Source organism: Chelonoidis abingdonii, chromosome 7, assembly GCF_003597395.2.
Source record: "Chelonoidis abingdonii isolate Lonesome George chromosome 7, CheloAbing_2.0, whole genome shotgun sequence".
Lineage (NCBI taxonomy): Eukaryota > Metazoa > Chordata > Testudines > Testudinidae > Chelonoidis > Chelonoidis abingdonii.
In genome coordinates, this window is record NC_133775.1 from 61185750 (window position 1) to 61198797 (window position 13048).

At 48.0% G+C, this 13048-nt stretch overlaps 1 protein-coding gene across 1 annotated transcript in view; it reads right to left on the reverse strand.

Moving 5' to 3' along the window:
• Positions 1-6370: 6370 nt before the first annotated feature.
• Positions 6371-13048, reverse strand: part of TNN (tenascin N) — a 40785-nt gene continuing 34107 nt past the window's right edge. The window contains 5 exon segments of the mRNA XM_032778467.2: positions 6371-6560; positions 8046-8209; positions 9277-9444; positions 10558-10654; positions 12656-12807. Of these exon segments, the coding sequence (XP_032634358.1) occupies positions 6414-6560; positions 8046-8209; positions 9277-9444; positions 10558-10654; positions 12656-12807 (728 nt within the window). The 3' untranslated portion in view covers positions 6371-6413.

Below are 13048 nucleotides of genomic sequence, written 5' to 3' on the forward strand. Positions count from 1 at the left end.
ACTTACCTGAAACCCTCTGACACACCCATATGCTCACCAGACTTTCTCCTTTCTTTGGGTATCTTTGATTCAGTGGCTGGGGAAGCATGCTGTGGGCTTCCAAGCCTCTTCGGGTAACTGCAATAGCACCTTGCTAAGTCCCTAGTTGCTGGCCTCCATTCACACAGCTGTAGCCTTTGAAACATCAGACCAGTAATTGGGGAAGTGGTGAATAGAGGTCTAAGTTCCCAACTGGTGGGAATCAGCATTGAAGCCAATGGAGCTATACTGATTTACAGCAGCTGAAGAACTGGTCAGAGTCTTTAGACTCTGGAAAGCACCCATCTAGGTACTGTCCCAGATCCACAATGAGCATGTTAAACAGTTATACAGTTTTGGCCCTCTGAGGACAGAGCAGGTATGAAGAACTTTTCTCATAGTGAGGAACTGCAGCAGTTCTGTGTGCGGATTTCTCCTCTTCATGGCCTGCCTTAGCTGCATTGCGCTGAGAGGAGCAGTGGGGTGAGGGCAGGAGAGCTGTGAGCAGAGGCAGCTCTATGTCTTTTGCCGCACCAAGCACGGCAGGCAGGTGGCTTTTGGCGGCACGCCTGCGGGTGGTCTGCCGGTCCAGCACCTTCAGCGTACCTGCCGCAGAATTGCCGCGGACCTCCCGCAGGCGTGCCGCCGAAGGCAGCCTGACTGCCGCCCTCACAGTGACCAGCAGGCCACCCCCACGGCTTGCCGCACCAGGCACGCACTTGGTGCGCTGGTGCCTGGAGCCGCCCCTGGCTGTGAGCTAGGGAGAAGGAAGATGGAGCCTTGGCTGCCTGCTCAGAAGCCCTGAGAGCAGCCAGCAGGGGCAACAAAGCTGGTGCCACGGCTCATTACCTGCCTGCAGCTCTGCTTAGAAGTGACATTTCCACTGGGGCAGCTCAGAGTGACAGCAGGGGCTAATGTCTCTCTGGGTGACCCTTGTTAGGCAGGAGGGAGGGGACAGTGGGAATCCAGGAGACCCCTTTTGCAGGAATAGCCCCTGGCAGGAGCTCTCTTTAACCAGCAGCCTTTCTAACTGCCTCCCCCCAAAGCACTGGAAGGCATTACTCAGAATAAGCCACCACCTACCTACCCACACTTGGGGCAGGTAATCCTTTCCGAGGTTGCACCTGTGTTGGGCCTGCTGCTAGGGTGAAACTGGTAATGCTCCCTGAAGCTACAGCAGCCCTGCCTTCCATGACTGATGTTGGCCCATATGACTCATTCATGCTGCCTCTCCAGAAACTAAAGCCCTGAAGAGTTCTTGGAGTTACCCAGCTCAGCCTCCTTCCAACCCCACCCCCCAAAATCTGCCTCTAGCAGATCATTTGAAGGGGATGAAGGGATCATATCACCCTATGCACTGTTAATTTCAAGCTCCAGCCTTGCACGCACTGAGAGCAGGGGCTGGGAAAGCTCACTTCATTTGTATATACAGCTTCCCTCCATCCCATTTCTTCCCCCTGACTTTCATGCTGAACCCCAGTTCTGGAGTTAGCTGGAGCTTGTGGCTTTGGTGGGTTCCCCCAGCACGGGCATGGTAATTACCACTCATTGCTCCATACACACATGAAAGGCAAACTATGTATTTCCGTGGCAATGAAACAGTTTCTGAGTTGTAGGAGAGTGAGATTGAAATGTACAAAGAGCAGTTTTGAAAGCGCTTAGTAAAGGCCTGGGGGAAACCTGTCAGTGGTAGTACAGAAAGCAGCAGATCTGGAAATGCCCAGAAGCTAAAAGCAACAGCTGAGAAATTAGACTAGTGGGGTTTCTTATTTCCAGGGGTCATCTCTACAGGCCAGGACCATTCACCTGGCTCCCGTGGGGTCCTGGGGCCTCCGGAGAGCTGGCTAGGAGGAGGGATCATCAGTGTTAGCACTGAGGGAGAGGAAGGGGAATTCCCACCACAGTTACAATGTGTCACCGTGTGGGAAAAAATGCACCTGTCTCTGGCTAGCATTGGACAACGTAGCCTGAGTGGGAGAAGGGCACTTTGAAGAGAAACACACCTTCCTCTGGCAATTGCCACCTCCCTTCCACAAAAGGTAGATCCACAATAGTCGGCGCTTCTGGGTGAACTGGAGTCCCTGTCTTAGAATGGCATCCAATCATGATTTAAAGACTCTAAGAGAATTTACCACATGCCTTGGGAAGCTGTTCCAATGACCCTCAAATAGGCCCTAAGGGTATGTCTACACCATGATAAAAAACCTGTGGCTGGCCTGGGTCAGCTGACTCAGGCTTGTGGGACTATAAAATTGCAGTGTAGATGTTTTGGGGCTCAGGTTTGAGACTGAGGGAGGACTCAAAGCCTGGGCTCAAGCCAGAAGGTCTACACTGCAATTTTTAGCCCTGTAAGCCTGGGTCAGCTGACCCATGCCCTGAGGGGTTTTGTCACAGTGTGGATATACTCTGATAGTTGTAGAATATCAGGGTTGGAAGGTCATCTAGTCCAACCCCCTGCTCAAAAGAGGACCAATCCCCCGACAGACTTTTACCTTAGTTCCCTAAATGCCCCCCTCAAGGATTGAACTCACAACCCTAGGTTTAGCAGACCAATGCTCAAACCACTGAGCTATCCCTCCCCACTTCTTGGATCATTTCACAGCCTTCAGACATTAAGCCAGTGATTAGCCCACACACATTCCTCATCCCCTTCTAAGAACAGATACCAGAGGCCCAAGCCAACCGCAATGGTTTAAAAATCACGACTCAGACCCCCCAAACACAATTTTGTGTTTATTGTGATTATATTGTGGCTTTGGCATGGCTTTTGATATTTGAAACCCTCCCTCTGCCCATTCCCAGTGTGTGAGACAATTCATGTTGCCCATTCTCCCTGACTCATTAAGGTGAGTTGTCCCCTGCTGCAGGAGCTCTCACTCCCACATCTGTCCCTCCCCAGCCCAGCAACTAATTCTGCCCCCCAGCCCCAAATGAATCCCATCCCCACATTAGTTGTGGTCCCCGTCCCCCAGTGCTGCCCCCCAACCTCACCTTTGTTCCTCCTGTAGACTCTGGGCTTCTTCACCCCCCCACATTCCAAACTGGGCGTGGGGCTACCCCAGGGCCCCCTCACCGCCTTCCCAGGCTGGGTGTTGTGGGGAGGGGCAGAAGAACTATCCTCTCTAGCTTGGCGGGGGGATGGGGGAGGAAAGAAAAGGGGCCCAAAAGTGGGTGTGTGTCAGGGCCCAAGCAAAATAAAGGCACCTTAGGATAAATGAGAATCATATCCCTTGTGGTCTCATTTACACCAGAGCAAAGTAGGTGTGAAAGGCGCCCGGTAGGGCAAGATTTTTGTTTAGAAGTGTCTTTATTGGTCATGTTTAAGGGGTTCTGTGTGGTCTGTGAATGATTCATGAGTCCTAGGCATTCTGTCTATTTAAGAACCACTTCAATTCAGCATTATGAACTAGAAAGAGACACCGATACACAGGATGCTCATGTTCCAGCTGGCACAGCTGATTAACCCTTTGGGGTAGTGATTGAATGTGACTGGCTCCCACCAGTCTTGGGGAACTGGTTCTTACCCCCGTTGGCTGCATCGTGTGCTCCGGGATCTGAGCTTTTCTTCACAAGCAAATGATGTCACCCTTAAGGCTGTGAAGAAAAACTTCACCTTGTGAACTGGTTGTAAACCCATGCAGTGCTGCTTATCTTAATCTGCTGGAAACACCAGGTCAAAGAATCGCGTGAACCTACCCTTGTTCATGTCAATGTGCTAATTCTGGGGCCTAATGATGTCCATTTAAATGTCACCATTGTAATTATTTCAGCGCTGATGAAAAGGATGCAAGGAAAGAGAGGGACAGTCAGGCCAGGTTTACACTACAGACCTATATTGGTATAACTACGAAGCACAAGGGTGTGAAAAATCCACAGCCTTGAGCAGTACAGTTAAACTGACTTAGCGCTGTTCACACGGGAGCTTTTGTCAACAGGAGAGTTTCTCCCATCAACACAGCTACCACCTCTCAGAAAGGAGGATTAACTACACTGACGGGAGACCCCTCCTATCAGCACAAGAGTGTCTTCACTTAAGTGCTACAGCGGCACAGCTGCACTAGTGCTGTGTGTGAAGACAAGCCTCTTACTGTGAAAATTCTTCAGAGTCACCTGTGAGTGACATCTTATTTTGGCATCGTGAGCAGACAGAGCTTAGGATAGTTCAACCACCTTTTTCTGCCCCTCCACCTCTTTACAAAGCCTGCATAGGAGCTTGTGAACATGAATATACTTACTCCCTCCTAGGCATTTGTTTTGGCTGGAAGACACCAGCTTTCCAAAGGTTACAATTAAATTATACCGAAGGATTTTACCATAAAAAGACATGGAGCTGGAATTAGAGGACCCAGGACAACAGAGTTTAAACCAGCATGCTCACGATGCCACAATAAGATGTCACAGACATTGGGTCATAGTTTACTAGCCTTTTCCATACAATTGTCAAATAAATTATTTTCTCTCTTTTCTTCCTATATATTATTTAAGTAATAATGCAATATGCAAAATATCTCTGTAATGCTGTGACTAAAAACTCTGCTGCCCATACAAAAAAACAGTATCTATCTCTCCAGCTTAATCTCAAATTACGTAACAGGCCTGACAATCTGACAACCCAGATTGTCAGGCCCGAAGGGGGGACTATAAAAGTCACTGGTAGCCCCACTTAACAGCTTACAAGCAGCCAGTAAAAAAAAGCAAAAGCTTCACAAACACAGTACCCTAAACTTTTGAACTGTCTCCCCTTATCAGTTTTAAAGCAGTTAAAGCTGGTTCTTAGCTGGTTTTTGCTAAGCAAATTGCAAAAATGCAGGGTTTGTTAACCACCAATCAAATGCTAGCACAACCAAAGTCTGTGTATAAATGTTTATAAAAAATTCTTAATTTTTATATTAAATAAAGTTTTTTTGTACCAAAGTACAAAGCTCTCCTTTTTTCTGCAAAATAAAGCATTTTTCCTTATCCCTGTCAGGCTGTTATTGGCTCTCAGCTAGGCAGACCCAATATTTCAGTAACAACTTTACCAACAGTTTAACAGAAAGCATTTCATGATGCTCAACGCCTGTACTGGTGGGACTGTACCTTTAAGAGTAGAGAACATTCTCCATCCAGCACTGAGAGGTGAAGGAAGAAGAGACAGGTATTGCATAGACCAAGGAGAGAGGGGGATGAGTGAAGAGATTTCTCTCCTGTGAAGAATTAACTGTTGTATTCAAAATAATATTTAGTACTTAATTATCTTCAAAGCACTTTGCCAGCATTAACTAAGTAACATGCAAAACACCCCTCTGAGGTAGGTTGGTGACTATTATTCTTCCCATCTTGCAGATCAGAACACTGAGGCAGAGGGATTAAATGAGTTGTCCGAGGTCACCAAGAGAATCCTATTCAGAGAACTCAGGTGCTCTCAGCTATTCTGATGTTGATGCCATCTGACAACAAATCCCCTATTGGTACATATTCCTCATTCCAGTCCTCAGGAGTGAGCAACAAATAAACCTGAACTCAGGGGCCTCATAACCAGTGGCTTTAAAGTGACACTGTTAGGTTTAATTTAGATGGGAAATGTAGGTTTTTATAAAAAAGCTTATATAAAAACTTAAAACTAAGTGAAATGTTCCCATGTTGTTTTTAAAATTCCAAAAGAAGCAGTGTTTGAAAACCAGATCTTTCCCCACAGCGTAGACAACCCAAGGGCTGTGGCATTGTGCTAGCACATGAGGATCTGAAAGAGAAAGTGACTAGAGGCTGATTATTAATAAAAGTGAAGCGCAATGTTCCCTTTTCATCATCCAAGCTGGCAACCTGGAGAAGAAAAACACAGAGCAAAAACAGAAGCGAGTAAACTAGACTCTTAAAATTATCAACCCACGCGGTTATTTCCAACATAGATGAGGGTGCATTTTGACTTGACAAGATGATGCATTTTAATTTCACAATGCCCCATTGAGGCCTGAGAAGTTACAGTAGTAGCTGGTAGCAATATCTAGTAGTGAAGGGCATTTGCAAGTATGGGGGTCAGCAACTTGGGTTGTGGGAAGCAGCAGCATGAGTTTAAAGCTTGCTTGTAAGGTTCATAATGATCAGGGAAAATAGGTCACCTGTGTGCATTGGACCAGTCAGGTCTTTGTCGAGTTCAGCCAATCAGGATAGCTGTAAATGTTAATATTTGCCATCAGTCCCCTCCCACTCTGTGACTGGTGACTTTTGTCAGTTGCCTCCAAACGCTTAAAGTAGGCTGGGTTGTGAACCCAGAGAGCTCTGAGCAGGGGCTGAAGTAGGCTGGGCATTGGTTACATAAGTATTGGAACAAGCTGTTCAAGTCCTTACACTTCGTTACAAAACAATGGAATTCCATTGTCAGGAATTGACAGGCTCGGCCCTGCTTGGAGGCCATTTTAGGCCCTGGTCGTCTTCCTCTTCCCTGCCTGAGACCCTTTTTTCCTCCCCAGGATTGGTTCATTGCTGGATGATTGAGGACGGATCTTCATTTCAGTGTAAGGGATGGAGAACAAATGGCCTTTCCATGGCGCCCAGTTGACCCCCTGGAAAGAGAACAGGGAATTCCCTTTATTAAGCATGTAAACCCTGGGGAGGGGGTGGACTAGAATACTAGAATACAAAAGTCAGATATTGGGAGGGTTGTTATTTATTTGGATTTCTACCATAATAAGAAGAGGGAGTCACTACCAGCCTTCTGGACTCCCCTAACACAAGTTAATATATATTAAGTTGGGCACCCACCAGGATTGAACCCCCTACATGCATAACACATACAGAGACCTGTGTAAATAGAAGTATTTTGTGTCATGTCTGAAATAGTCCCAGTCTGTTGGTGTCAGGGCAAGTTTCTGAGAGGGAGCCCATTTCTGAGCTGAGGTTCCCCTTGTGGAGCGTGTTATACTGCCAACCACCACCCCCTTTGAAAATTAGGAAGTTCCAATTCAAATGTTCCTGCCCATTGGCAACTGTAGCAGCATGGCATAAGAGAGAGGTGGTTTCTCAAGGTGTATCTACACTGCAGCTGGGAGGTGTGAGTCCCAGGCCCCAGACAGACAGACTCACGCTAGCTCTGCTTGAGCTAGCAAGCTAAAAATAGCAGTGGGGGCGTTGCAGCACCGGTAGATGCTGAGGCTGGCCCCCAGAGTCCAAGCCCGCCTGCTCCCGCCCCTGCCCCCTGTCCAATCTCAGGTGCCTAGTCCAAGCCACTGCCCATGCCACAACACCCACCCTGCTTCAGTGTAGACATACCCTCAAGTAGCAAGGTCCCATGCCATCTGTGGCTTTATAGGTTAAAAGTGCCACTTTGAAGTCAATCCTGAAACCAATGAGCAGCCAGTGCAGAACATGGGGCAGCAGTGACATGTGTTGACACCACCTAATTAGGTGGGCCCCTGGCCTGAGCATCACGTACACAGTGCTTTTCATATGCAACTTGTCTGAGATAATGCCCCAGCCTTTTACCTCTAGAGACAAGGGTTCAAATCCTGGCTTAGAATACGAGAGAGGTTCCACTACTCATGCTGTCCTTGCTCTCTGGATAAACACAGGATTCCAGTCTCCCATGGCTGTCAATCCAGCACCACTAAATTCACTGTTCAGTACTGTGATCAGCAAGCTAGTGTCAGTGTGTCTGCAGCTGTGTTTCAAATGATGGAACTGGAACCACTTAGTGTGCATGTGTCTGTCTGTCTCATAGACCCTATACCGAGTATTATAAATGGACACTCGTTTAGTTCAAGCAGTAGGCTGTGCTGTCTGGGCTAAATTCTGCAAGTTCCATCCCTGCAGTCACTCTGAAGTTACAGGTGGCCATGGTGGGTACGCTAGTAACAACTGTGAGGTTCCTGTGCTGCCATGGGTTGATTACAATACACCTTTTTAAAGGAAAGAAGTATGCCTGGTCTGTAACCATTGGATGAGTCTGGACAGCCCTTCCTGACTGAGGCACCATCTGAGCTGTCCAGCGTCACCCATGTCCCTGAAGCTAGTGAGAAGAAGCACACATGCTGCAGAACCCTGGCACTTGCCTCACTGTGCTTGTTTTCTCCATATTTGCCATTGAGGTTAGCTAAGTGGCAGTTCTTGTACCACCAGGCACCACGGTGCGACCTCGCACAGTTGCTCAGAGCCACATCATTGTCCCTGTCCCAGGTGGTGAATTTCCAGCCATTGTGGTAAGTCAGCGCATCCCCTAAAAGAGGGGAGAAGGAGATGTTAGGCACAGCAATCTGGGGATGCCACTATCAGACTGTTGGGGCAGGAAGGTGCTAGGAAGGTGCAGTTCCACAAAGTTGGAGATCCCCAGAGGGTGAGAGTGAGGGTTGGAAGGGATGAGGCAGGGTAGGTGGTAAATGGGACAGGTGAGAAGATTGGAAGCCAAGGGCACAGGCATCATCATGGCAAGGAATACCTGTAGTACAGATGGCAAAGGCCATTATGTCATCAGGATGGGAAGTAATGCTGGGTGAACTCCCAAACAGTCTGAATTCCAATTCAGTTGAGGATCAGGTTGCCGTTTCTCCCCACATAACCCTCCTTCTTCTCCCCAACTCCCAATGTTGTCTTCTTTGATTGGGAATGCCCAACAGCCCCTCCAATGTCTTCACAGGCTCATCTGCTGGAACCACTCCCTACTCTGGATTCTTCAGCAGGTGGCCTGCTGACAGGGGCAGCTCCAGGCACCAGCACAGCAAGCGTGTGCCTGGGGCAGCAAGCCATGGTGGGCAGTCTGGCAGTCGCTATGAGGGTGGCAGTGAGGCAGTTTTCGGCGGCATATCTGCAGGAGGTCTGCCAGTCCGCGGCTTCAGTGGCAATTCGGCAGCGGGTACGCCGAAGGCACGGGACCAGCAGATCACCCGCAGAAACACCACTGAATCTACCTGATTGCCATGCTTGAGGTGGCAAAACACATAGAGACGCCCCTGCCTGCTGGGCCTGCTCCCCCAATTCAGTCTGAGGACAGTTCTATGGGCCTCCTCCCTCTTCTCTGCCTCTTTATCCAGTGGCAGGTTAGCCATACCTAGTCCCCCCCACTTCTCAGGAGATGGCTTGGCGAGCCCACTCCCGAGGTCCAGCCAGAAATACCAATGTATATTTCTCTCCTCAGAGAAGCACCAGGAAGCAACCTGGCTTATGAGACTTCTAATGCATCCCAGTCTATTCCAACCCACATGCTGATGGGGAAACAAGTGTCCCAGATTCTAGTGCTTGCTTCCATTATGTGAGACCGAAGAAGCAAGGATACAAAGCATTCCTTACCGACAGTGCCTTGGTAATTCCCCACAGAGAGCCTGTACTTATCCTTGCTTGAAGCCACCTGGAAAAAGTCATAGACAGCATAGGCAGAGTCATTGGAGGTTCGCAAATCCACCCGGATCTCATATTGGATGGGAGTACTGCTAGTGAGATTGTGCAGCTTGTCAAGACCTGGGAGAAGAATCCAAGGTAATTATTCTATAGAGCAGAGGTCAGCAACCTTATAGAAGTAGTGTGCCGAGTCTTCATTTATTCACTCTAATTTAAGATGTTGCGTGCCAGTAATACATTTTAATGTTTTTAGAAGGTCTCTTTCTATAAGTCTACAATATATAACTAAACTATTTTGTATGTAAAGTAAATAAGGTTTTTAAAATGTTTAAGAAGCTTCATTTAAAATTAAATTAAAATGCAGAGCCCCCCGGACCGGTGGCCAGGACCCAGGCAGTGTGAGTGCCACTGAAAATCAGGTCATCTGCCACCTTTGACACGTGTGCCATAGGTTGCCTACCCCTGCTATAGAGGAAAAACCAGTATCAAAATTCATTCACTTCCTCTGTTCCAAGGTTTCTTCTTGCCACATTTGTGGTTAAATCAGTGGTTTGCTCCTTCTCATCCCACCTTCTCCCCCTACTTGATCCCGAAGTTACATCATACTGATAAGGATGAGTTTGCACCATTGCACGTGGCTTCATGGCAGCAGAGAGTGACATCAGAAACACAGGAATCTGATGTCACTGCTAGATCAAGGAGAATACTCCAGACACTGAAGGAACATTTACTATCTCTAAACAAATCTAAAGACCCTCAACTACTGTCATATCTAGGTGCTGAATTCACCAATCTAAGCACAGTCAGCTGAAACAGCAAGAAAGGAGACACAGAAAATGACTTGCCAAGTACAGTACTTTTTGTTCCTATTCTTCATGTTTCAGCAAATGCCATGTTCTCCTTTAAATCAGTGCACTAGTATCTTGTGACTCCTCTCCTGGTACAGGATCACAAAACCCCTGAACTGAGCCTTTTCTGAGGTATGGAAAACATTGGTTCACGCTGAGTGAAAGCCCGATGAAGTTCAGTAGGCACTGGATTTGATTAATTTGCCTATGCACTTCCAAGCAAGAGCAGAAGCAGACAAGCCCAGGGCTGTCCCTATAGTATTTCCACCCTGACTGTAGACCTGAGAAGTCTACATATTTCAGATAAACATCAAAATGCCAGCCAGCCTCTACAAAGCCTGTCTTTAACTGTCCACCCTTCATCTGTCACATACAGATACAGTACCAAGCCAAAATTCCCCCAGGGGATCTCCAAAGCCTTCGACGTAATTCCTCCAGCGCTTGTAGAAATCCAGCTGCCCTGTGTTCCGCCTCTGAAACACCTGTAAAACAAGCACTGTGGCATGCGTCATGAGGATAATTTACCCAATTGTTCATTTTCTGAGTGTGGAATATTCACTAGCAGATGGCAATTTCCTCTCATTTATCCATGATTCCAAACTGTCCACAGAGAAGGGGCGTTAATGAGTGTTCAGAATTCAAGCTGTTGGAAAAATGGGATTGGCCAGGTGATTTCACATGCTTTTTTTTTTAATGTTCCCTGATTAGTAAAGCACACAAGCTCTTCCAATGCATACACTTGTGACTGTAAATTTAAATTTTGCTTTTCACAAATGTTTGCCCTATTATAACTCAAATCACATTCATGTTTGTGGATAGTGAGGATAAAAGGAACACAAACCTCCTAAATGTGGTATAAACGCCTACATAAACAGGAACTAGCTATACAGCAGGACCAACAAGAACTTTTTTTTTTACATGTGAATGAATATTCATGGAAAAGTGTTTGCATTATTCAGCCTTCACTAAAACAAAAAAAAGAGAGAGATGAAGATAATCTTACTCTTATGGAGAATAGGGTCACTGCACAGAGACACACTCCCAGAATCAAATAGTTTTATGCTCCTGCCCAGGGCCGGCTCCAGGCACCAGCTTAGCAAGCAGGTCCTTGGGGCGGCCACTCCGGAGAGGGGCGGCACGTCCAGGTATTCAGCAGCAATTCGGCGGAGGGTCTCTCGCTCCTGCTCGGAGCAAAGGATCTCCTGCTGAATTGCCGCAGATCGCAATGGCGGCTTTTTTTTTTTTTTTTTGGCTGTTTGGGGCGGCAAAACCCCTGGGGTCGGCCCTGCTCCTGCCCTTAGGTCATGATTTCTGTTATGTGGCCAGCAGTCCACTAGGAACTGGACTCAAGACTGCTTGTTCATTTTACATGAGCCACCATGCAGTTATCAGGTGGTAAGGAAATTCAGTCATTAACACCTTTGGCCTGACTGGAATAAAGGATCAACCAGTGAAATACTTTGTATCTCAATGAACCTGACCCAGTCCCCAACCACCACACCTGTGATTGGTGTTTGCCCCACATCAGTTCCAAAAAGGTTAAGGAAGCTGAGAAAGGGCCCGATAGTGAGATAGGCCACATGAGGGGATTAGGCTGGAGAAGCAACTCCTGATTGGAAGATGGAGCTCAGCTGAGCAGGTGGGGGGCTGGGCTGGGTTAATACAAAGCCAGGAAGCTGGCAACAGAAATGGCTGCAGTGAGGAAGTCTGCATCTACCTTCTGTGTATTAGAGAGGGAAGGAGGGAAATCAGGGAAAGAGTGGGACCCAGCCCCTTAGGGAAGGGTGTACCCGGGAGAGAAAAGGGTGGAGAAGAAAGCCTACTGGAGGCAGAGTAGGAAGCACTCCAGAGAGAAAGCAACAAGGTTGAACGCTGAGCAGACTTTGGCTGCATGTTGCGGGGGCCCTTGACTGGGACCTGAAGTAGTGGGTGGCCCCGGGTTCCCCTACCTGCCACTGACAGAGCAGGCCTAGTGAGACTTCATACCCCAGAAGGGAAAACCACATAATGATCTGGCCAGACGGCTGAGTCCTGAAGACAAAGCTGCAGTTCCTGAGCAAGAGGTGGGCTGCAGAGTGAGGGAGAGAACAAGGGAGAGAGAGACCACAAAAGGAGGAGCTGGACCTGGAAGAGAGCTAATCCCCAGAACAGCCAGGAGGAGACGCCACCTGCAGTGAGTAGAGCATGCCATGACACCACAACTGGCATCCTCACTGGCAGTCTCAGCAGAGGCCAAGGACTGAACAGGCATACACGCAACTATCCCCTGGCCCCTAAAGATGGTACTTCCCAGGCAAGAGTTGAGAAACACTGATGTGGAGCTGCAGAGTCGGAGGAGGGATACTTCCAGTGTTGCTGCCTATGCTATGCCTGTGCTGGCCATAAACAGAAGATTTCATTCTCCAGGGATGTCAGCACAGTGTTAGAGTCACTTGATTTTTTTAAAAAGTAAACAGATGTGCAAAGACCCCAGCACCACTCACTATCCATCCGCCTCCGTCGGTGGTCATGTCGCAGTACACCTGCATGGGCCTGCCAGCATCACCATTCAGATAGATAGTATACATGCCACTGGTAGCATTCCCATTTTGCTGGGTCTGGCTGCAGTCAGCAGGATATGGGTAGAGGAAGGCAACTGTGGGAACAAGACAGGGAAAAACTCACGTAGCAAGTCTGAAAAGGAAGCTGGAGAGGCGTTCCCAATTGTGTCTCCTAAAAAGAATGTGGTTTGAACAGGGGCACAGGAACAATGACAGCCTTAGACTTATGGGATCATATAGAGTCTTGCACCATATGCACACCCACAGGCACCTGTCCGCTGGAGCACAAACCTGGATGCCCTGGGTCCTGCCATGGCCAGTAAAGACTGCCCTCCA